This window comes from Chrysemys picta, chromosome 10 (assembly GCF_011386835.1).
Source record: "Chrysemys picta bellii isolate R12L10 chromosome 10, ASM1138683v2, whole genome shotgun sequence".
NCBI classification, from domain to species: Eukaryota; Metazoa; Chordata; order Testudines; family Emydidae; genus Chrysemys; species Chrysemys picta.
Genome location: NC_088800.1, coordinates 8820821 through 8844538, shown reverse-complemented (window position 1 = coordinate 8844538; position 23718 = coordinate 8820821). Strand labels below are relative to the sequence as shown.

Below are 23718 nucleotides of genomic sequence, written 5' to 3'. Positions count from 1 at the left end.
GGTGTGAGCCGCCGCTGTCCAGCCGCGAGTCCGGCACCGTCCTAGGGAGAGGGAACAGCCGGGGCTATGAGCTGCCGCCCGGAGCCCGCAGCCCAGTGACACCGCTGCAGGGGCGAGCGCAGCCCCGACGCCTGGCACGATGCTGCGCTCCCGGGAGGAGGAGTGGGACGAGAAGACCCAGCTGCGGGAGCTCAACTCCCGGCTGCGGCTCTACGTGTCCCGGGTGCGGGAGCTGGAGCAGGAGAACCGGCTGCTGGCCCAGGAGCTGGCCGAGCTGCAGCAGCAGGAGCTGGTCGGGCTGCGGGGCCCCCAGCAGGAGCTGGCCGAGCTGCGGAGGAGCGTGGCCGAGCTGAGCCGGGCCAAGCGGGAAGCGGAGCTGGAGCGGGACGGGCTGCGGCAGGAGCTGGGGCAGCTGCAGCGCCTGGGCGCCGAGGTGCTGCAGCTGCGGCGCCGCCTGGCGCCCGAGCTGGCCGGGCAGCGGCAACTGCTGGAGCGGCTGTGGGGCGAGTGCGCCGCCCTGGAGGAGCTGCTGCAGGGGCTGCGGGCCGAGCACGGGCAGCTGCTGGAGCGGCAGCGGCGGGAGGCCGGCGAGGTGCGGGCGCTGCGGCTGGACCTGGCCGCGCTGCCGCCGCCGCTGGCCGCGCTCAGCCTGGAGCAGCTGGAGGAGACCTACGAGCTGGTGCTGGGCCAGGCCTGCCGGGAGAGCCTGCTCCGCTACCAGAGCCAGCTCCGCGCGCTGCACGAGCGGGAGGCGCGGCTGGGCCGGGAGGGCCTGGAGCAGCTGCGGGCCGAGGGCGCGCGGTGCCGCCTGCAGCTGGACGAGCTGCGGCGCCAGGGCCAGCAGCTGGGCGGCCTGGGCCAGCGGCTGGAGGAGGAGCTGCTGGCCCTGCAGGAGCTGCACGGCGCCGAGGCGGACGAGTACCAGGTGCGTGACGGCGGCCCACGCGCGGCGTGGAGGGGGAAAGGGGACCGGGCGCCCGGCGGGCACCGCCCACGCCAGCTCCCCGCAGCCAGCGGGGGAGGCAAGAGCGGAAAGCCGCAGGCGCTCCCTGGCCCCACGTTTCCCACCCAGGGCAGCTCCCTCGAGCCGCGGGGGGACACGGCTGGGCAGGGCTCTGGGGCGGGCGCTCTGCAAACCCAAACTGTGGCTTAAACGAGCCCTGCTGAAGGTTGGGGCCGCCCCCACTGTCCCCGCTTTCCCAGAGTCTCTTTCCCCACTCTCCCTCCCCCCCCCCAACTAGCCTGCCTTTCCTAGAGCATCTTTCCGACCCTCCCCTTGTCCCCTCTCTTCCCCACCATCTCCCATTTCCTAGAATCTCTGTCCCTGCCCCAAATACCCTGAGCTCCTTCCCTCACTGGGTCCCAATTTTTGTCCCCTTTTGCCCATGGCCAGATTTACACCTTGCACACCCCTAGGCACAGCATCTTCAGCAAAACCGCCTCCCCCCGCCCACAGCTGACCTTTATGTTGCACAGTTTTAGGTGCCCCTAGAACGCTGGCGCCCCTAGGCATGTGCCTACTGTGCCCAATTGGAAATCTGGCCCTGCTTTCCCCTGGATTCCCTTTAGGGGTGTCTCCTCTCCCATGCATCTGTCCTACCCCTTCATCCTCTTTTTGCACCCCTTCCTAGGATCCTCTTCCCCCGGTCTTCTTTCTTGACTCTGTCAGCGCCTTCTGTCTGCCCCCCTTTCCTTTCCGGCCCACAGCACCCAGCCCACCCCCGCTGTCTCCATGCTGGCCCATACCATAACCTTGCTCCTCCAGCTGCCTCCCTTCCCTGCCCATACAGCCTTCTCTACCTCTGATCCCTCATCTGTGCATCTGCTCCTGACACACTTCCCGCCCTCTGCCTTAGCTTGCACTACTCCTGCTTCCTGTCTCCCACCCCATTTCCCATGCATCAGCTGCTTGCACCCAACTCCTTGGCTGTCTCCTATTGGGCACCTGGTCACATTCTGCCTTTCCCCAGCACCACCTCTTCTGGGGCTGCGGCTGGGCGTGGAGGCAGCCAGCAAGGAGAGGTGCCTGCTGCATTAAAGGGCAGGCCTCGGAGTGGCCACTTCTGGCAGGAGGACACAAACTCAAGGATTCCCTTTCAAACTCTTGGGCAGTGTTGGGACCTCTGGCTGGGGAAGCGGTGAGAGTGAACAGGGAGATGATGACTCTTAGCACATCCTCTTTGTGAGGGGTGTACCGCTCCCACTTTGACCTGAACAGGGACACCCAGCTGCCGAGTTGGTGTTGGGTGAGATCAAACCCAGCCAGCTAACCTGAGCCCCATTGCCAACTCACCGTAGGCACACTGGGGCACGAAGCAAGCCCTGGGAATGGGTGAACTCAGCCGCAGCATCATGGGATGTGGTGTTCTGGGGACAGGCACACGACAGGCGGTGCTTAAAATGGTCTAAAAACATGAATGTGTGTGGGGGGGTGTCTGTCGCTTCTACCTGCCCCCCCCATAACTCTCACCATCCATTCTGCCCCCTCCCGCCCCCCCTTGCTCCCCCTGCAGCTCCTGGGGTTCATCACCCCCGTTGGCCTGGTCGGAGCAGGGGGGCAACTGCAGGAAGAGCCCTTCCCCCACTTCAAGGCCTGGAGTACCAGGGAGGGATGGGGGATCAGAGCTGCACTTCTCCACCCTCTCCTCCTGTGAGGATGGTGGGGATCCTGTTAGGAGGGGAGAGAATGCTGCCTACTGCCTGGAGTGGAAAGCAGCCAAGCAGAGGTGCTTTTCCCTAGGCAAAGCTGAAATGCGCACCCCTCAATAATCAAAGGCTTGAGTTGTAGAAGTTTTATTTGGTGGGTCTGCGACGAGTGCACTTTAAAGCACTGACACCAAGTATCTGGTGATGGGAGTTCACCCTTGGGACAGGTGAAGTGAGTCCTACCATTTTCCTGCCCACCAGAGTCAGTGATGTCCTGCACTCCCCTCTTTCTAGAGCAGTTCTCTACTCGTGGTCTTGAGCCTGGAGGATTCAGACCCCAGTGTGGTTAATTGAGCCCTCCATTTTTCAATGGCAGAGAGACTGATTACCATGGTATTGACTGGGGTGGGGTTTTGGGGGGGGCGAGGATGGAATGAGGCCTTAAATAGAGGTGTCTGCTCTGTGTGGATGTGTTTTACAATAGAAAATTGCCACAGTACTTCTGGCCAAGAGTTCTGACGGCCACTGTTCTGCAGTATGCCAGTTATAAAGCACCCCATGTGCATGGATAGATCAGCATATGCTGGGAAAGCAAAATATCAAAGGTTAGGGATGGAGAAGACATATTAGATCATCCAGTCCATCAATCCACTATGCAGATCAGATGCTCTCCATTTCCTCAGGGCAGCATTTCTTTTGTTCTTCATCAGACCTTTTATTAACACACTGCTAGATCTCTTTGTCTGTCTGCAGCCCTCGTGTTAATGATCACATTGTGTGTAAGGGCATGTCTGGCATGGGAGATTATGGAGATATTGCACATTGTGAGGGGACTAGAGAGCGGTTGCTCTGTGTCTGGATTTTAAATTGCTAGCTTGTTTGCAAGTTGCTATGTATGGAGACTGATCACTTCAAAACAAAACACAGAGAACAGCAGAGCTTTTACACCTAACTTGAAATATTCTGGTCTTTGAAGGGGTCAAGTTATTCTCCTTTTAAACATGCATGTTACATATTTTTCAAAGCAGTGGATGGAGATTTTATCTGTCAATCGCCGATTGATTTTAATAATAGTCCTGCAACTAAAATGAGGTGAAAGTGTAGAGAATAAACAATGATTTTATCAGGAGTTTCCTGTGGCTCAGGTTTTGTTTTTATTTTGATAGGAGTAAAAATTATATGAGCTTATATTTCCTCCAGCAAAAAATAAAAATTCCTTCATTCCTAAAGATACATTATCTTTAGAGCCGTGTTATAAACTGCTGACATTAGAAATTCATAATGGAAAAACTCATTGATCCTTAACAAGAATGGCTCAAATTGTTTTACTAAAGCAGCACCATATTTCAAGAGACATCCTTCCCTCCTCCCCACTTATCATTTACAGCTCAGTACCAACATTTTTTTCTCCTGCAGTTACAAGAATGTCTATTTCTTTTCCCTAACTCAACCAGAAAAGAGATTTTGGTACCAGTGTCATCTCCATATTAGGGTTGCCAATTTTGGTTGGATGTATTCCTGGAGGTTCCATCAAATGACAATCTTTAATTAAAGATTAATCTTTAATTCCTGGAGACTCCACGACAATCCTGGAGGGTTGGCAAAGCTACTCCATATATGTTTACATTTCGCTGAGGATTAGTGGGGAAAGGTGACGGCAGGTATTCTGGAGAGTGAATCAACTTTAAAAATCTTACAGGATTGGCAGTACCAAGGAGAAACAGGTTAAAAATGCCAGTTAATAGAAAAATCAAAATTACCATGTGGCTCCTAGCTGTGCTGTTGTGCTCAGGATGAAATGTTATTTTCTCAATTAAAATAGGCCTCGTTTGAGGTGTTTTAAACACAATAACTTACTGTTACCTTAAAATGAGTTATGGTAAGCTGCCCAAACTGCTTTAGCCCCCAAAATAAAAGCACATTAGCTGACATATTTGCACATACACCTAGATTATATTGAAACATCTGTAAAAGTGGCATCATGAGGATCCATGTTTATTGCTGCTCAGTGATACCGTGGGAGGGTGGACTTACCGCTGGCATGCCACCTTATGGCTGGGCATGGTGTAGCAGGCTTTCCTTTCCTGCTGAAGCAGCTCTAGCCCTGCAGCGGTCTGCCTCTTCTCATGGCTTGGTCCTCCATCGAGGTCATTTACTTCCCCCAACCCTGCTCTGCTGGGTACCAGGGGCTCCAACAAATACAAGTCCAGTGTCCTTACATCAGGTCTTCAGCCCCCAGCTTTGGACCCCGTGGTCCTTAAACTCTGTCCTCTCAGGACTTTAAAGAGTCCTTGTCTCCTTATATCAGGGGCTTCATGCCACCTTGCCCGATGGCTGGTAGGGGAACCCAGGCCCTTCCTCTCCTCTCCAGCTCAGGGACACAGTAGTGAGCAGGCAGGCATTGTCTATTCAGACCTGCTCCCTGCTAACTCTCTTCTTTTTCCTCCCTCAGCAGGCATTTGCCACAGCCCCTTCCTGGGCCCACTGTATACCTGTATTCTTATCAGCCTGTTTTCCCAGGCTGCACCACTTCTCAACGTTCATGGCAGGGGCAGGGGAGGGGCTTGCAGGGCTTCCCTCCCCCATGTCCCCTAACAAATCCCAAATGAAAATGTAAACAAACCATTTTGTCCTCCTCACAATGGACCTTTAATCCTTCTTAACTTTCCCCTATGCTCTGCTTCTCAGTTCAACACCTCCTAGGGCTTTCTCCCCAGAGGTCCAGATCCTGCCATTTATCAAGGACCACCACGAGTGTCCACCCCACAGGCATCTCCTGGCCAGTTGCTAGAGTTCTCTGCTTAGGAGGAGGAACCCAGGGCCAACTCTTTCCTTGGGCTTTCCCCCTCTACTCCCTTGGAGTCCTTCCCTTGCTCAGCAGGTGTCTTTCTGCTTTCTATCCGCCACTGAACTGCTGCGAGGGGGACTGTGTAGAGTTCTTCTGCTCTCTCCGCACTAGCTTATCTGGGCTTCTTCCCAGCTATGCTTCATCTTTAATGGGGCTGCCATACCCTGTAGTTGCCACCAGGTCTCCTTAACCCTTTCAGTGCCAATGTGGGAATCTACACTCCACCATCTGTATCATGTTAAAGCTGCCCAGTTTACAATGAAAGAAGATTTTTCTAGTGACCAACTATTCAAACTCAACCTGGTTTTTCAGGCAGGAGGTGGGGAAAAGGTGATCTCTCGTTCATATCTGTCATGAAAAAATATAAAATGGGGGAAAGCAAGTATTTTAGGCTTTCTACTCTTACTCAATTTTTTCGGACATAATTTCTTTTACAGGAGAGAAGATATTTAGTTAGGCTTTTGGAGTCATGTCTAAAACCCAGTTATTAGCTGTTTGTTTATTTAAAAGTGATGTCACTCGCAGATATGTTTTTTTTAAATATGAGTGTTTATGGTAGGAATTTCCTTTACAGCTGTTGCAACAAGGGGATTTATTAATATTTTCCATATATTATCCACTCTTTCTGTATGGCCATTCTTGTCTCCTCCAGCGCTCCCTATCCTCAGTAAAGCTTTCAGTGCTGATAGGTAGTAAAATGTATTTGCAGTATAGTCTGGACTGGCCAAGCCCTAGAACACATCCTACATTGGGCCTGGTGGGCCAATGGATGTCTCAGTAGGACTCTCGGGTTATTAGGTATGGCCCTAATAACATGCTGTGAGGATATTTATGCAGAAACTTCAATTGACTTCAATGGCAGATTCACATACAGTGCGATAGCAGGAGACGGCCCTATATTTTTAGAATGCAAAAAAAACCCTGGCTTTCATCCTGCTCCACTGAAGCCAACTGGACATTTGCCACCAACTTCAATAGGCTTAGGATTGGCTCCTGTATCTGTTCCATGGTACTGTGAGCTCCAAAAGAGAGGAAAACAGCCTCTTGTTGAGTTAACATTTAACACAAATCTCTCACACTGAATTCCTGTACCGATTTCCAGCCAGCCAAGTGCTGGGTGTCCTCTTTTTCTTTTTCTCCCATTAAGCTGCTAAGTGGCCGTGGAGTTGGTAAAAGATGCCAGACCAAGAGTGCTGGAGACTGAAGTCCTTTCTTTATTTGCAGAACAAGTACAGTTTGGGCAGCACGAGTGCAGTCTTTCTCGCACTGCCCTGCTGATGTGTCTCATCCCTGACTAGAAGGAACCACCTTAAGGGGTGTGAGAATTAGTCCCCTTCAGTGCTTGAGTGGACTCCAGTGACTTTTCCTCTTCTCTTTATATAACTGAGCGGTGAACCTTTCCAAGTTAATCCCTTTGCTCAGACCTCTGAAAGGAGTGAGCATAGTGCAAGAACACAGGTCACCTTCCAAGACATGGATTCTGCTTCTTTACCAGCGATACCAGGAAAGACCTTTGAGATTATTAGTGTGAACCAAGTTAGCTCAGCATGTATAAAGGCCAAAAAAACATAAGTCAATTTAAGGATTATTTTTGGGGACTAATGTAATAACTACCCTTCCTTAAGGCTTGGTCTACACTAGAGCTTACTTTAGTACAACTTATGTAGCTCAAGGGTGTGAATAATCCACATCCCTTAGCGACGTAAATTGCACTGACCTAAGCGCCGGTGTGGACGTGGAGGTGGATTTGTTATGCCAATGGGAGAGCTCTCTCCTGTCAGCATAGAGCGTCTTCACCAGACATGCTACAACAGTGCAGCTGCAACACTTCTAATGTAGACTAGCCCTCAGTTTAACATGCAGATGTTCCAGCTGTCACATGCTCTGCAGTCTCCGGTGGCCATGCAGATAGGGAAGGACGTAATTCCATCAAGGGATTCTAGTGACAGATCTGTTTTTCTCCAGACCATGTAATGATGTCCTTGGCTATTTGCTTTTGTTACAGTTCATGGTTAGCTTAGCTGGTCCTCTGACCCCCTCTGTGAGTTGGTCTCAGGGGATCCTCTCTGTAGCTTTAGGCCTCTAGTCCTCCCCTCTCTGGGGTGGAATCTTGCAATTCTCCCTAGCATGAGGCTAGAGTCCCTTGCATATCAACCATGATTCTGCAGTAGGCTTGACTGGATTCGAGCCCTGAAATTCTTCCCTTCCGGAGCTGTGACCAATGTGTGAATACAGGGAGATTGAACAGCCTTTTCAAAACAAAGTATTGTTTAATTTAAACAGAAGGAATGCAGCATCAAAAGAGGAAAGGGGTATTAACGCAACAAAGACTCTACTGTTTTACCTAAAATTTAGGTAGGCTCAGCTTATCCAGACACCCCCGCTTGTAGAGCTGGGGGGACAGTGTGCACTCCTTCAGATTACCATATTTCAGGTTCTCAAAAAGAGGACGCTGCTGCAGTTTGGGGGTGAGCTGGAGGGGGAGTACAGTTAGGGGTGCTGGAGTGACTACCTGCGGTGGGGGAATGGACCAATCAGCTGCGGATGGAGGGGAGGGGCCAATCGGGAAGCGGACCAATCTGGGTTCTTTCTGAGCTGCAATGTCTGCTATGCAAAAATCCTGCACATTGCCTGTTATTTGAAAAATCCACCCAGACAGAGGACAGAGCCTCCTCGAGGGTTGACTTTTTTATCCTCCTCAAAGTCCCTTATCTGTTCCGGGTCTCCTGAACCTGGCCAAACAAGTTTATGCACCCTACCCCCCGGGGTGGGGGCAGGGATAGACTTCACAGCAGTTATTCCCTTGTCTTTTAACTATTGGTAAACGGGAGAATCTTTGAGATTTTTGTCTGCTTTCTTGTCTAATTCCACCAGGAGCAGACAGCACATAATGCTTTTGTAATTGCTACAGTCCCCCTTTGTGGAAGGTCACTAGACTTCTGTATTGGACCCAAGTCTTTGGATCACACATGCTTCCAAGCCCACTAGGTTTGGGTAGTGTCCAGGCACTATCTCTTGGTCTGTACACTCTCAGTGTGCAGACCCCCTGTCTGGAACCCCTCGATGGGAAGATGGGACTCTGTGGTCTAGCTGCCCTTAGCCCCAAGACCAATGCTCCCCCTCAGTGAACATTCAGAATGCTGCTCAGTTAAACTCTTCAAGATGAAGATGAGTGATCACTGGCCTATTCCCAAAGGCCAGAACTGTACCTGGAACCATCACCCATAGGTCCACACATCCCCAGACATCGGAATCTCAAACTCATGACTTGGGTGCACAAATCTGTGGTCTCCTAAAAGGTTAACAGACAGTTGCAACCAAGTCAGATTCTATTCAGGTTGTCATGCTGCATCATTCCCCATTGTATTTGAGCATTTCAAATGTGTTTAAATGGAAAGGGGCATGTGTGTTTATTCCAGTGTTGAATCTGGCTTTTAATGTGCCACATACCAAATTTATAATAGGGTGCTTTTTGCTTGCCTGCATAGATGGTGACGTGTGTGTGTGTGGAGGGTGGGGGGCAGCTCGATGGGATTTTGTTTAAATATTTGAAAACAATTTAGTCAGGTGTAACTCACACATCCTAGCATGAATAATCTGTTCCAGTAATAGTATCTCAACCATATGCCAGTGAAGTCTGAGAGTAGGTTTATTTATTTTTTTCTGTAAAGCTGAGCTGCTAGTGAATGTTGCTTTCATACTTTTTAAGATTTTTATCTTGGTGTTTGTCATAAAACTGGAAAGTTATTATAAGCACAAATGTGAAAGTGTAAAGTGAAATTCTTCAAAACTAATAGGAAGTGTTTCTGTTTAGAGGATAATTGACGCCCTAGAAGAAGAAAAGCAATTCCTGACTTTGTCAATCATGGATTACCTCAAGGACTACAATGAACTAATGCAGGTGAAAGCGGGACTCAGCCTTGAAGTTGAAACTTACAGGTAAGGATTATAACTGCAAGGGGTAGTACCATCAGGAGATGTTTTAAATTACTCATTACAAGTCAGACCTGTGAACTACACTGACCTTTTCCATCGTTAGGGTGTAATGGTGCATCAGCTTTTTAAAAGGAAGACACTTGCCCGTAAGCTCTTCAGGTTTCTTCTCCTCCCAGTGCACATGCGTAATTCCCATTAGAGTGGGGTCTCTGGACTTCTGGGTTCAGTTCTCAGCTTGCTATTGGCTTCCTGTGTGATCTGGGTCAAGCAACTTAACCTCCCTATGCCTGAGTTCTCTCATCTGTGTAAAGGAAAAATAATACCTGTGTTGCAGGAGTGTTGAGGCTTAATATTTGTAAAGTCCTTTAATATCTTCAGATAGAAAATCATGTAAAAGCGTAAAGTTATTGTAACTATTGTTGTTCTTCATTAATAATGTTAATAGGTATTCCCCACAGGCAGACTGCAGAGGGAGATTAGAACCTTTGATGTAGCACTTAAGTCCAGCCATTTTAACTAATAGTAATTATGTCTACAGTTTATGGAACAGCATGTTACTGAAGCCATACAACCCTTTGAAGCCTGGAATTCTAAAAGCTTGCTACTTATTTTGCAGTAAAGTTCTTGGTGCTAAAGGAGCTTGATTACTCTGATGCTAAAAGCCAAGTGAATGTAATTGTTCTTACCATATTTGAATATATGCAAGTACTAGCTGAAGGCTCAGCATCTGTCAGACTGTAATAGGTAAGTCATAAGGCAGTGTGGATCTTCCACCTGGCAAGTCATAGTGCCAGCATTCAATGTTCAGATTGTTACAGGGTAGGCTCAGCTTATCCAGACACCCCCTTGGGTATGCTGCTGACAGTGCCTTCTTTGTCTCTACCACACTGATTTAAGCAGTGATGTTCAAGGAAATGGAATAAAGAAGTTAACAGAAAACTCCATTTTCTAAACCAGTGATACTCAGACTGAGGTTTGGGAGTCGCAAGTGGCTCTTTTAATGTGTCTCTTGCAGCACTTTGTAGCACATGATATTAAAACACTGTGTGATTTAATTATTAACCAATCTAAGTTATTAACCATTCAGAATGCTTTTACTATGTTATCTTAACTAATTGTAGAATACATGGTCAGTCATTTTGCTGTAAGAATAATATATATAGTAAATGAAACAATGAATTCACATGACTGTGGCTCTTTTGGGTAATGTTGATCGCTAATTTGGCTCCTGAACCACAGAGGTCTGAGTATCACACGAAAGCTTATGCTCTAATAAATTTGTTAGTCTCTAAGGTGCCACAAGTACTCCTGTTCTTTTTACTGTTCTAAACGTTACTTTCCACCATCCTGGGCTTTGCTAAGGAAACACATGCTCAGGCCAAGTCTGAGAAGTAAACAGCCATTCTGCTAATAAATCCTCTTTACCTGTGAATCTTTCTAGTCAGTCACTAGTTGAGCAATTGAAAAGCCAGAGCAATTTTGAAATCTCAAGATCGAAGTTGTTAATTGACACACGGCACATACTGGTTCAGAAGGGGAAAAAAAGTTGATGGATAGCAGACAGATAAAATTTTTATGGTAACGGTTTTGAGTTTTTCCACTATTAACCCTTTATGTTCAATAAAGTTGGCCGATGAAACTTATTCTTTACAATTTGTATTGATTTTTAAATTCAGAAGACAACAATTCTTATTGAGTGAACCAAATAACCTGCCAAAGTTTAATATGTCTGGTTGCTATCTTATCCTCATGAATCCATAGATTTGTTTATATTATGTATTAATGTTTGAGACACACAGAATGTATAGTTATGACGTTGCTTGATAAGTACTGCTACTACAGTCCTTAAATATTGTGTAATGTTGCTGTGAACTATTAGTTTGTCCAGAAAGTGGTGGGTGAAGTGATCCAAAGAGACAGTTATTTAGTAGAAAGAGCACAGAAGTTACTGATCTAATCCCAGCTCTGACACCGACTTCATCTGTTGCTTTGGGCTCGTGACCTAATCTTTCTGCCTCAATTTATGCATCTGCTAAATGGGGTAATAATACCTTCATCTCGGTATAAAAGGCCCAGAGATGCTGTGACAATTAATATTCACACAGGACTGTGCATGATGCCCAGATATCTAGGTGCTTTGACACATGCTTAGTTAGTAAGTGAACAGGCAGTGTTGCAGCTCTGTAAAAGTCAACTGCGAACCCATTAAATCTTGGAGCCTCTCCAGAAGTCATATCACGATTACCTCTAGTGTTGTCGGTTTGTGTACGGATTTGCAGTCCTCAGGGAGTGGGAAGCAGCTTGGCATTGTCTGGAAGGTTTTTATTGTCCATTGAGGTTGCCACCTTAGCTTATAGAGACTTGAGAAATGTTCTTTAATAGCTTGGGATTCTCTGTACTTCTGTCCGTCACCATCTCTATCTTGCCGGGACAGACTTCAGCATTTAAATTTACAGCTTCCTGTTGAAAGAAATCTGGTTTGGTAGAGGCCAGAGATAGACTTCCAGTTTATCGAAAAGCAGTTCTGTCTTATTGCTGTAAAGAGAGTTCCTTTAAAATCTCAGGAGGGGGAAAAATTACTATTTTGGCTACTCCATGTTTCACAAACAAAACCACCAACCTTCCCTGGGGATTTAATCCCCTCCCCTAGTGGATGATCTTTATTCACTCCATTGAGGAAGGAAGATAACTTGGTTCCACTGAATCAACCGTTGTATAAGACTGCTCTGGACTCCTGGTCTTCTGTCATTATTAAAACAGTTCCTGTAGTAATCCTCTGTACCTGTGATAACCAGGGTATGTGATGTCAGCTTCTTCTCATTCTCATAGAGGAAATCAGCTCCTATCCTTTATTTAGGTACATCCAAAGGCCCCTATAAAGACCCATGCTCATAATTCTGAGGTTTCTATTGTGAAGTTTCAGTGATTGCCGTGAGACATCCTGTCCTGTTGGCATCATGGACTAAGCACATGGTGTTTGGTTTACTTCCCTCTCCTTCATCCCACACAGCCCAGAGTGTCTCTGTGTCTCCCACTCTGTATTTTTTTGCTTTGTTTTACATCTCCTAGAGCTAGCGTCGCTAAGTAAGGATGAGAGAGTATTTCCACTGGAGCTAGTCACGGCCACTCCTGAATTGGCTGGCCAAAAGGATCATGTTGCAAGGAACTCCCTTCCCCAAGGACCAAGCATATTTCCTTTCCAATGCTGCCAACCCTTCCTGCTCTTATGAATGGGACCGGTTCTGGCAATGGAACGTCTGTTGCATGGCAGCGTGAAGTTCTACAGTTGGCCGTTTTCATTCCCATTCTTTATCTGTAAAGGCTGAAATAAATATTTTCCTAGTGTTGCACCACATGGTTCTGTGCTGCTGAGATCCCACAAAAGCCAAAGTAGATTAGACTGTGTAATAGTCTCCAAAGGGAACTGGTGGAAGACACATCACTTGAGATACTTAAAACTGGATTGAACAAAATTCTGGACGGCCAACTGTTGGGAACCAGCTTGCACTGGGCAGCAGGGCCGGCTCCAGGGTTTTTGCCGCCCTAAGCAGCGCCAAAAAAAAAAAAAAAAAAAGCAGCGATCTGCGGCAGCTCTACCGCTGCCGCTTCTTCGGCGGCAATTTGGCAGCAGGTCCTTTGCTCCGAGAAGGAGTGAGGGACCCGCCGCCGAATTGCCACCGAAGAGCCGGATGTGCCGCCCACTCCCTTGGCCGCCCCAAGTACCTGCTTGCTGAGCTGGTGCCTGGAGCCAGCCCTGCTGGGCAGTGGGGCATTGTTGCAGCATCATCTTGCCTGGATCCTCATCAGGTGCCCCGTGTCTCAGTTTCATTTCACAGTCTCCCTCTGGTTGGTAGGATCATTTGGTGACTTAGGGACTTTGGGCCTTCAGCCAAAGGAAAAGTCCTCCACTTCCAGGGCAAACGGAAGGGCAACTAAATAGCAAACAAGCCCTTTGCCATCATGGGTCATAACCCTCTGCCTAGGGTATGCATTATCATCACATGGCTCCCTTCAGTTGCCAGGAGCTCCTTCTCAGATTCATTCCCTGATTCCACCTCTGCAGGGAACCACTGCCAATTATTTGTTACCACCAAACATGTTGCTCCTGCCAGCTCCCTCATTTACTGAGGGTGTTCTGTCTCATATATATATCCAAGAAGGCCTGGCGAGCACTCAGTCACCTGCTCTTCTTCACATGATCCCTGTCCTCCAATCCCATGATTTAGGAGGAAAACCAGGCTCAGTGGAACTGCGCCTGAACTCTCTTTAAAGGGCTTACTCAACCTGTGACAGGCCTTGTGTACGTCAGTGGTTCTCAACCATTTCCAGATAATCTCCCCTTGTTGCAACAGAAAAATGTCCACATCCCCCACAGCCTGGGAGTTTCAGGGCTCCCCCCCCCCATCTAGCACTGAAGAAAGGGAGGGTGGCCAGGACCTCCTGGACCTGATTGCAACCCACCCCTCTCTGGGGTTCTTGATCCCTTAGTTGAGAACCCATGGAAGAAATGACCGAAGAGGTCTTTTTTTGTACATGACTGATTTTGTGGTAAGGCTTGTGCTGCAGATCATCACAATTGCACACATCTTATTATTTTTAGTACCTTCTCCCTCCTGTCCCACCCCATTTGTGTGTCTCATCTACCTGTTCTCTCTTGTCTTTTAGACTGTAAGTTCTTTGGGGCAAAGCCTGTCATGTTCTATGTGATTTTACTTCACCCAGCACACTGGAACCCCAGCCTGGTTAGCCTCTAGGTGCTAACACACGATAAATGTTAAATAATGACAATAATAATCAGGGGGATGAGTTAAAGATTCATCTCAGTTGATTGGCCTCTTACAGTTGGCACCTTTTCATGTTCTCTGTATGTATAAAAATTCTCTTGCTGTATGTTCCAGTCTATGCATCCGATGAAGTGGACTGTAGCCCACGAAAGCTTATGCTCAAATAAATTTGTTAGTCTCTAAGGCTAGGTCTACACTACCCGCTTGAATTGGCGAGTAGAAATCGATCTCTCGGGGATCAAATTATCGCGTCTCGTCGGGACACGACAATCGATCCCCGAATCGATGCGCTTACTCCACCAGCGGAGGTAGGAGTAAGCGCCGTCGACAGGGAGCCGCGGAGGTCGATTTTGCCGCCGTCCTCACAGCGGGGTAAGTCGGCTCTGATACGTCGAATTCAGCTACGCTATTCGCGTAGCTGAATTTGCATATCTTAAATCGACTCCCCCCTGTAGTGTTGGAGTCCTTCCCTTAGGTGCCACAAGTACTTCTGTTCTTTTTGCGGATACAGACTAACACGGCTGCTACTCTGAAAAAAGATTCAGTATTAATTTCCTGACTCTTTTGGTAATAATTTATCTTAGACGTACTGTTATGTTAGTGGCGTGGGTTTCTGCATTCAGGGTATGACTTCAAGGAAGTATCTGCACAATTACTTTATAAGGGAGGATTTCTTGGAGGAGCATTTTTCGTTGTTGTTTGTATTATGGTAGTACATAGAGGCCCCAACTGAGATTAGGGTCCCAATCTTCTAGGAACTGTACAAACACATAGTGAGAGATGGTCCTTGTCCCAAAGAGCTTACCGTCTAAACAGATAAGACGAACAAAGGGTAGGGAGAGGAAACTGAAGAATCGAGAGGTGAAGTTACTTGTTCAAGATTACACAGCAAATTGTTGGCAGAGCCAGAAATAGAAGCCAGAGTTCCTGATTCTTAGGCTCATGCTGTATCCACTAGACTATGCTGTTCCTTACTAATTTACTATCTTAAAGTGTAAAAACGATTTTAATATTTGCATTGCATTAAAGTCAGTGGAAATATATCATGAGCCAAATCTCATAGAAATACTGAGTCACAGTCCCGTTTTGCTGGGGTTGTCTCTTTATTTTCATGTAATAGTACGTTTTCAGCAGTAATGTTTTCAGATCCAGCTTGTCTCTGTGTGCTGTTGCCATTTGCCATATACAGTGTACTTCTTGGAACTTATTTTTAGTGACTTCATACGTTGCTCCAGCAACTGAACAACTGTTGTTTTAACAGCAGCCAAAAATCCCTAGTCATACTATCCACATTCCTAGTTTCCATCGTCACAATTAATACTTTCAGTGCCTGCACTGTCAGATCTTTCAGACTTTTCTGTAGCATTGGCAGCACCATCCATAGTGCCTAATGAGAGGAGCAATTTTTTTTTTGCACTTACAGGCTAGAAGAGGTCAGATATTTGATCTTTGGAGGTTTCTCTAGATTAGGAAAAGCTAGCCACGACCTTTTATTTTGATTTAACTGATTGAGCTTGACCTGGGCCTCATATCTAGGGTTGAATTTGACTGGCTTACATATATTAACCCATGTCTACACTAGGGAAAAGTTTGTGGTTAGCAACCACATGTTAATAAACCCTGACCTAACCTTGCCCTTTTCTTAATCTGTACAAATACATGGTTGCAAAGAAAACCTTACAAAAGTGAACTGTCAACTGATGTGGTGTTGTCCTCCTGAATGTGCAGAAAGGCAGAGATGTAAAATGTCCCATTCATTTCAGATGGTTAAGTCTGAAACTTAAAGATGACATTTTAAATGTAAACATTATCCGTTTCACTGCTGATCATTTTGGCAGAAACAGCCAGCTAATGTGTTTATGAAACTTTCTTCCACTCCCTCCAGGAGTTCAAAGCCTCAACTATCAAGAACCTCCAGCTTCAACCCAACATCTTCTATGATGTAGTTAGAGCTTATCAGTGCAAAACATTTGGCATTTCCAAAACGGAATGAGGGGGCAGTATAACATAATACTTAGTCCTTGAGTGCAGGGAACTGGACTAGATCACCTCTCGAGGTCCCTTCCAGTTCTGTGATTCTATGAACATGAATAAAACAGAATATAAGAAACAGAAGGGTTACTGTACTGTGATTTACATTGTTCAATGAATTTCCAGTCTGCTGCAGAATTTAGGTCTAACTTTTGGGGAGGTATATAATTGGGGAAAATGGCATCAGTTAATAAAGAACAGAAAGAGGAACTTATTTCACAGCAGGCAGTATAGGAGTGTGTTGGCGGCTCGGGAAGAAACAGCAGCCTTGGAATGACATAGGAAAAACCTGCACATAGATCAGGGGTCAGCAACCTTTGGCACGTGGTTCACCAGGGTAAGCAAACATCCCTTGGCCTGCGCCGCTTCCCGCCGCCCTCATTGGCCTGGAGCGGCGAACCACAGCCAGTGGGAGCCGTGATCGGCCGAACCTGTGGACGCGGCAGGTAAACAAACCGGCCCGGCCTGCCAGGGTGCTTACCCTGGTGAGCCACGTGCCAAAGGTTGCCGACCCCTGACGTAGATGTTTGTAGAATTTACCAGAAATTCTCCGGTCCTTATTTATTTGGCCACCATTTCTAAAAGGTCTAGTAGCTCACGAGATGCAGCCTTACTGCATGCATTTTGTAGATGATATCGAGACGGCAACTATCTTGCATTGGCAGATAGAGAAGTTTTTTTGTTTTTTGTTTTTCAATTTCTATGCTGATTCTGGAGAGCACCGTTAGGGCCCTGTGAGCATCCTTCCTCAGGAAAAAATTCTGATGATGAAATGTGTGTAACTCAGCATTCCTAAGGGAAGATAATTGCTCCTTAAAAATGTATTGAATCTCAGCTATGTTCATTTCAATGGGACTTGTTCCCTAGGGCGTCTGCCACAGGTGCATAAGGGAAAAAACTCAGGGTAGCACAACTTGCAGGGACAGGATGAGTTTTGTGTCTGATTGTCAGACTGCCAGTCAGAATGAGCAAAATATTGGGATAAGCAGTGGCCAGTGTGTGTCTATATGGTGCCTATTAGGTGTACTCTACAGTATGTTCCCAGGCATGGTGGCCAGGTGAAAAAATTCTATGCTCTTATTCTCTAAGACAACGTTTTAAGTTCTGTCTAGTATTCTCAATGAAGCCGGCTAAAGGCTTGGTCCCTAAGGACAGCTGTGTTTGTCACTAATATAGGGGATGCAGTATGGCAGACTCTGCAGTGTACTGGGGTCCTGAGGATAGGCAGCAAGTGAAAGTGATAGATGCAGATGTTCAACAACAGATAGTTGTGACTTTTTCCCCTGTTTTTTTGCTTCTGGTCTAACCCCTTTATTGAGAAGCCAAACAAAATTTGTATTCTCGTTGTTTCTGGTAAACGCCTGTTGAGCTAACACATGTAGCTGGTCTGAGGAGCTTTTACAGGAATAAAGCTTACAGCCGCCCTGGTTTCCTAAAACCATGCAAGTTGTTTTAGACACTGGGGAGGGATTGCCAAAAAGAGCGAGAACAGAACGCTGAGAAATGGAGGGGAAAGATGAATTGGCAAGATAACTATCGCCATAAAAAGTTACCCAAACCTTTTTTGCAAAATATATCGTGCTGATTTCAACGTCATGATTTTACTTCATTATCTGTGCATTACTGAGAATAATTACCTTCTCTAGTCTATTTTGAACTCTGTTTTCCTTAGTATCGGTCAGTATGTTTGAAAGTGGAAGTAATACTTCTTTCTCCTGTTCATTTGTGATAGTGCTTTGCCACCAAACTTCTAAAGTATATTATAACTATTCTTTCTCTTTCTTTTAATCAAATGGAATTTGCATGTCTGTGTTACAGAACTTTACTAGAAGGGGAGAGCAGCCAATGGATTATTACATGGATTGATCAGCAGGGGAGAAAAATACCACAAGGTAAAAAAGCGAACATTAAACGTAGACCTCTAAATGTAGGTTTTAGTCACTGTTTTATATATTTTTTCCCAATGGGTCTGTCAATTTCTTGCAGTATATTTTTAGCTGTCGAGCAAAAAATGAACTCTGTGAGCTGTTTCTGAGAATCTGCTCTCCTGGGAACCGCAGCAGGGAAAGGAGCAGAACTTTGGGCCACCGGGGGGGCCCCACGCCGGCAGGTCCTCCGGGGTGGCTGTACCGCCTCCAGCCCAGTCCTCTGGCGGGGCTGCTGTACAGATGGCGGAGACCCTGCGTGGAAGGGCTGGGGGCGGTACAGCTGCGCCGGAGGCGCTGCTGGCCGTAATGCTCCACATGTGTCTTTTCGGTATGCCGTACCAGCTATAAATACCTTGCTGGTACGGTGTACCGTACCGCCCTATTTGCACTGCTGCTGGAATGCTTGAAAGTGAATTCACATTATTTCTTCATAAATATTTTAACATTACATTAAGATGATATCTAGATTATTGCTTGCCACTATTATTGTACGTAGATTTTTATATTTTACATACAAGACAGTATTTTAATTTTTGCTTATCTACACTCTTCTTGCAGGTGTCAGAAATACATCTTATGACTACACTAATAGTTACTCTGCATACCGAGAAGAAAATAAAAAGAAAAGCTTTCCAATTATCAAGAGTGCTGACACTAGACATAAAACACCAGTAACAAATATTCGCAGCTCTGCACTTTATTCAACTCAGACAAGGCGTGGTGGACCACGGACAACAGATAGTGGAAAAGTTTTAAGGAAAGATATTCTTAGTTCAGAATATCATCCATCAACCACTGTTGAAAAGGATGCCACTTATGAAAGAACTATGAAGGACCATAGAGAGTTCAAAACCTTTACTCCATCATACGGTCTTTGGGGAGACACTGAAATTCATCGAAAAACATTTCCTGAAAGAAAGAGAACAGAAGCTACAACAACTTCGGCAATTTCTTTTTCGAAAGAATTGACAAGTGTTCAAAGTTCAAACAAGGACCACAAAGTTGACACAAGGTCAGGTGTTTCTGAAAGTACAAGAACAAAACCAGATAATTTTACTAAATTTCCATCTTATGAGCTGAATTCCAATTTTAAACAAACCAAATATGAACAAACCCTAGATGACACTCGTACTATATTGAAAGAAAAAACAAAAGGAGACAAACCAGTTAAAGAGGGGGAAAATGGCTTGTTAGAAGAAAAAGATAAGCAACCAGTCAATGAGGAAAGAAATATTGTCTTGGAGAAAAAGGAAATGGATGATAAACCCACTACAGCAGAAAGAAGTGTTAATTTTGGAAAGAAGACTGAGGTAAAACCAGAGCAGAAAACACATATAATGGAAGAAGTGATTATTAATGATAACAAAAAGATTTTTTCAGGAGTCAGGAGTAAGGAAGATAGCACTGCCAAAGAGGGAAAAAATGTTACATGGGAAGAACAAACCAGAGTACATAAATCAGCCAGAGAGGGAGAATTTTTTCTCCCTGATGCAAAGATTAAAGAAGATGAATTAACCAAAAGGAATACAAATGTGTTCTTGGAATCAAGAAGCAAAGAGGCTGTTGAGATACCCATCAGTGTTGAAATGTATACTCCAGACAAAATATTGCAGAACAGTAACACAGAAATAACATTTCAAGGCTTTAAAACCTCTGTAGGAAGAAAGACAGATGAACATACAATTGAACCTGTTGAAATTCTCAGTGTGAATGTTTCAGAAAAAGAACCCAATTTGGAAGATGAACATGGAATTAGTGACAAAGGTAGCCCTAGAATGGGTACTTTGTCAACAGAAAACATAGCAGAAACTATTGTCGCTGATATTCTTAAAAGTTTTGTTCAATCTTCTGGTTCAGAAACAACTCCACATACAAAAGTAAACTATCTTGAAAAGAAAAAACAGGATGATGAGAAAGAAACGACTGAGATCACAGTGCAGTCTCAAGTTCAAGAAGAAATATCGATTTCTGATGAAGTTGATCTAGGTAGTCTGTTAAACAAGGATGGCAAAGTGGTTCTGGAAGATGCTAAGGGAATTCCATCCAAAGATGTGATAGAAGATATAATAAATGTTGGCCTGAAAGGAAGGGACAGTATAGGCAAAGTGTCTGTTAATGTTGAGATTGTTGAGGAGCCATTAGAATTTGCAACTGATGAAAGGAGTGAATTTTCAACACCATTTGAAGTAGAGGAAGTAGAGGATACATCACCTGGTATGGAGCAGCATTATGGCGATGAGGGGGAGCAGAACATCACAGCTACAGCTGAAGATTTTAAAAAGAAAAAACAATCCAGTGAGATCCTCACCCACGTGGAAGAAGTAACCGAGGCAGACGACTCAATTGATGAACAAAAATATTTTGTATCTACTCCAGATGATTATGGAAAAGATGATGACTCCGTGTATGGGCAAATTCACATAGAAGAAGAATCGACTATTAAATATTCTTGGCAAGATGAATTTTTGCGGGGCACACAAAGAAGAAAAGATGATAGCATGAGCTCACCAGAACAAACGTATCAGGTGGTGGGAGAGGAAGCAAGTGCCTATGTTTTAAACGAGGAACATCCAAAAGGTGAAGCATCACATGCAGAATCCATTGTTATTGAAAAAGAGATTAAAATACCACATGAATTTCAGGCCTCAATAAAGGGGCTTTTATTGAAGGAAACCAAGGACCCTAAACAACAGTTGAAAGAGGCATTGGAACAACTGGAGGGGAGTCTTCCAGAAAGCGTGAAAGAGGAACTAGCTGCATTAACGAAAGAAAATCATGCTGACTCCAGTAGCTTGGCAGTTGACATCAAAAAAGTTGAGCAAACTAACGAAGATGGTTTGGTGACAATTGTGGCTGAAGTCAATCTGTCCCAGACCCTTGACACTGATCAGTTTGATATTGCACAGCTTGGTGGCATCATCACAGGTGAGATTGAGAAGGTGTCTCTGAAGTCCCCAAAACAAGAGGGCTTTGATGAACGTCACGACCCAGAGTTGGAAAGACAGACTGATAGTAAAGGCAGCATAGAAACAGACATTTCTCCATCGAGTAATAAATCCACTCCTTGGGCTAGCCAAGGGGTTTACAGCTCATCCAGTGTAAGAAGCAAGGATGGCTTGGAATATCATTCCACTGAACAAGTTATTCGTGAAGGTCCAGTTTCAGAAGCTGTAAAATTTGGTAATGCGGAAGAGGTCTCTCAGTCACAGGTATCAACTGATACCAACAAATCTATCAGGCATATTAAAATAGGTCCAACAGAAATTCGGAGAACTGAGCAGGTCCTATATGAAGGGCCCATTTCTGAAACTTTGGAACTTGGTGGTAGGGGAGACCTTGTTCAGACAAAAGGATCATTGGATACTGGTAGATCTGTGAAGCTTTTTAAAATGGGTCCTAAGGAAATTCAAACCACAGAAGAAATCATTTATAAAGGGCCTGTTACTAAAACTGTAGTGGTAGATGAATCTGAAAATCTTGCTCTGCCACAGTTTTCAGCTGATATTAATAGGTCCATGAGGCATATCACATTAGGTTCACAGCAAATTACTGAAGATATCATTTTCAAAGGGCCCATTTCAGACTCTTTAGAGCTCAGTAGCTCAGGGGATCTCTCTCATACAGAAGGATCAACGGATACCAACAGATCAGTAAGGCACATTAGATTAAGTCCAAAAGAAATTCACACAGAACAAGTAATATTTGAAGGGCCCATTTCTGGAAATGTGGAGCTCAGTGGCACAGAAGATCTTTCTCAGACAGGAAGTTCAATAAGGCACATTAAATTAGGACAAAAAGAGATTCATTCAGCTGAGAAAATCACATACGAAGGGCTTCTTTCTGAAAAAGCAGAGCTTGGCAATATGGGAGACAGCTCTCAGATGGAGCATAGGTCAGATACTAATGCATCTATCAGGCATATTAAATTAGGTCCCAAAGAATTTATGACAACTGAGCAAATCATCTACAAGGGGCCCATTTCTGAACATCTGGAGTTCAGTGAATCAGGAGACAATTTTCATTCAGAAGGTTCAATAAAGCACATTACACTAGGTCAAAAGGAAATTAAAACTACTGAACAAGTCGTATATCAAGGCTCCATTTCTGAATCTCCAGAGATCAGTAGTGCAGGAGGAAGTCTTTCAGAGAGTGAAGGAAACTCAGATATCAATAGATCCATCAGGCTCATTAAATTGAGTCCCACAGAAACTCATACAGAGCAAATCATCTTTAAAGGACCCATTTCTGAAACAATGGGTGATCATTTTCAGACAGAAGGGTCATCGGAGAGCAGCCGATCTATAAGGCATATTAAATTAGGACCCCAGGAAACAGCTTTTACTTTTCAAATGGATGTAACTAATGTGGCGGGAGTGCCTGTGGTGGAAGGGAGAACACAAGCAGCTACAGTCACTGTATCAAATGTGCCTGATGTCAGACAGTCACAGGTTGTGGTTGAAAGTGACCAGAAGGACACTGACCATGAAAGTACCAAAGCAGCAAGTGTTTTTCCTGATGCTTCCCAGGCTCATGGTGAACAAGTAACAGAGAAGTCAGCATTTGAAAAAAGTGTACAACTGCAAAGACTTGTAGACCAAAGGTCAGTGATTTCTGATGAAAAGAAAATTGCCCTTGTGTATCTAGACAAAGAAGAAGAGGGGGAAGAAGATAATGATGGAGACTGGTTCTGAAAGGACGTTTTAATATAACCTTGCTTATCAGCTTGTTTATCACAGAGATTTTTGACTGCCGTCTTTTTAAAAGGAAGTGTCCCACTACTACACCAACATTGGACTGACAATTTTAAATCCAAGCCTCAATATATTCACCATCCTTTCCCCTAATTTGTGAAAGTTCTTTAAGGGAGAGCTCCCTCTATTGCAAATTCTTTTTTCACTGACCTGTTTCCAGTTTCTTCAAGTTTCTTCAGTCTCCAGGACAGGAAGTTTCTGCTGTAGATTTTTCAGGTTCATTTTTTTTTTTTTTATATTGAGCTAATCCACAAGTGAGAGTCTGAACTGGATTTTTCTATCAACTTTTGAACACTGTGTTGTACTGGGATACTTAATTCAGCATTTCTGTTTAGATTTCAAAGTATTAACCACAGGCAAAATGAGTAACAATAACTATTAGAAGAGTATTAGATTAAGGCATGCAGGCAACTGATTTTAAGTTCCATGCTCATGTGCAATAAATAATAGTAAAATCTTAGGAAAAATTAAATCATTACAACTATGAAGTCAAACTCTTTCTAAGCAAACCATGCATAGCAAAAATTTATGGAAACCTTTGTCACCTTTATAGTTAGAACCAGATACTAAAAAGAAAAGCAGTAAGACTACATCAGTCATATTGTTTTCAAGAAAATGTTTGGTTTGCTTTTACAAAGCGTAATGTTTTTAATATTTTTAAAGAGAATCAGTAGGCAAATGGATGAAAACCATAGGCTAAATCCTAGTTACATTGAAATCAGTGGTAAAATCCCTCCAACTTCAATGACTCTACATCAGGGATCAGTAACCTTTGGCACCTGGCCCATCAGGGA

At 45.1% G+C, this 23718-nt stretch overlaps 1 protein-coding gene across 1 annotated transcript; it reads left to right on the top strand.

The window, feature by feature from the left end:
* On the top strand, positions 1 to 23459 carry SYNM (synemin). Its single transcript, XM_065558132.1, has 4 exons — positions 1 to 925; positions 9309 to 9433; positions 18064 to 18137; positions 18732 to 23459. Exons 1-4 carry the CDS (start codon positions 140 to 142, stop codon positions 22862 to 22864), a joined length of 5118 nt encoding a protein of 1705 aa, XP_065414204.1. The 5' UTR covers positions 1 to 139; the 3' UTR covers positions 22865 to 23459.
* Positions 23460 to 23718: the final 259 nt, after the last annotated feature.

Coding starts and splice junctions, on each gene's coding strand:
- SYNM (XM_065558132.1), top strand. CDS start 140: ATGCTGCGCTCCCGGGAGGAGGAGTGGGACGAGAAGACCCAGCTGCGG. Junction 926..9,308: donor CCGAGGCGGACGAGTACCAG/GTGCGTGACGGC, acceptor GTTTCTGTTTAG/AGGATAATTGACGCCCTAGA. Junction 9,434..18,063: donor CTTGAAGTTGAAACTTACAG/GTAAGGATTATA, acceptor TCTGTGTTACAG/AACTTTACTAGAAGGGGAGA.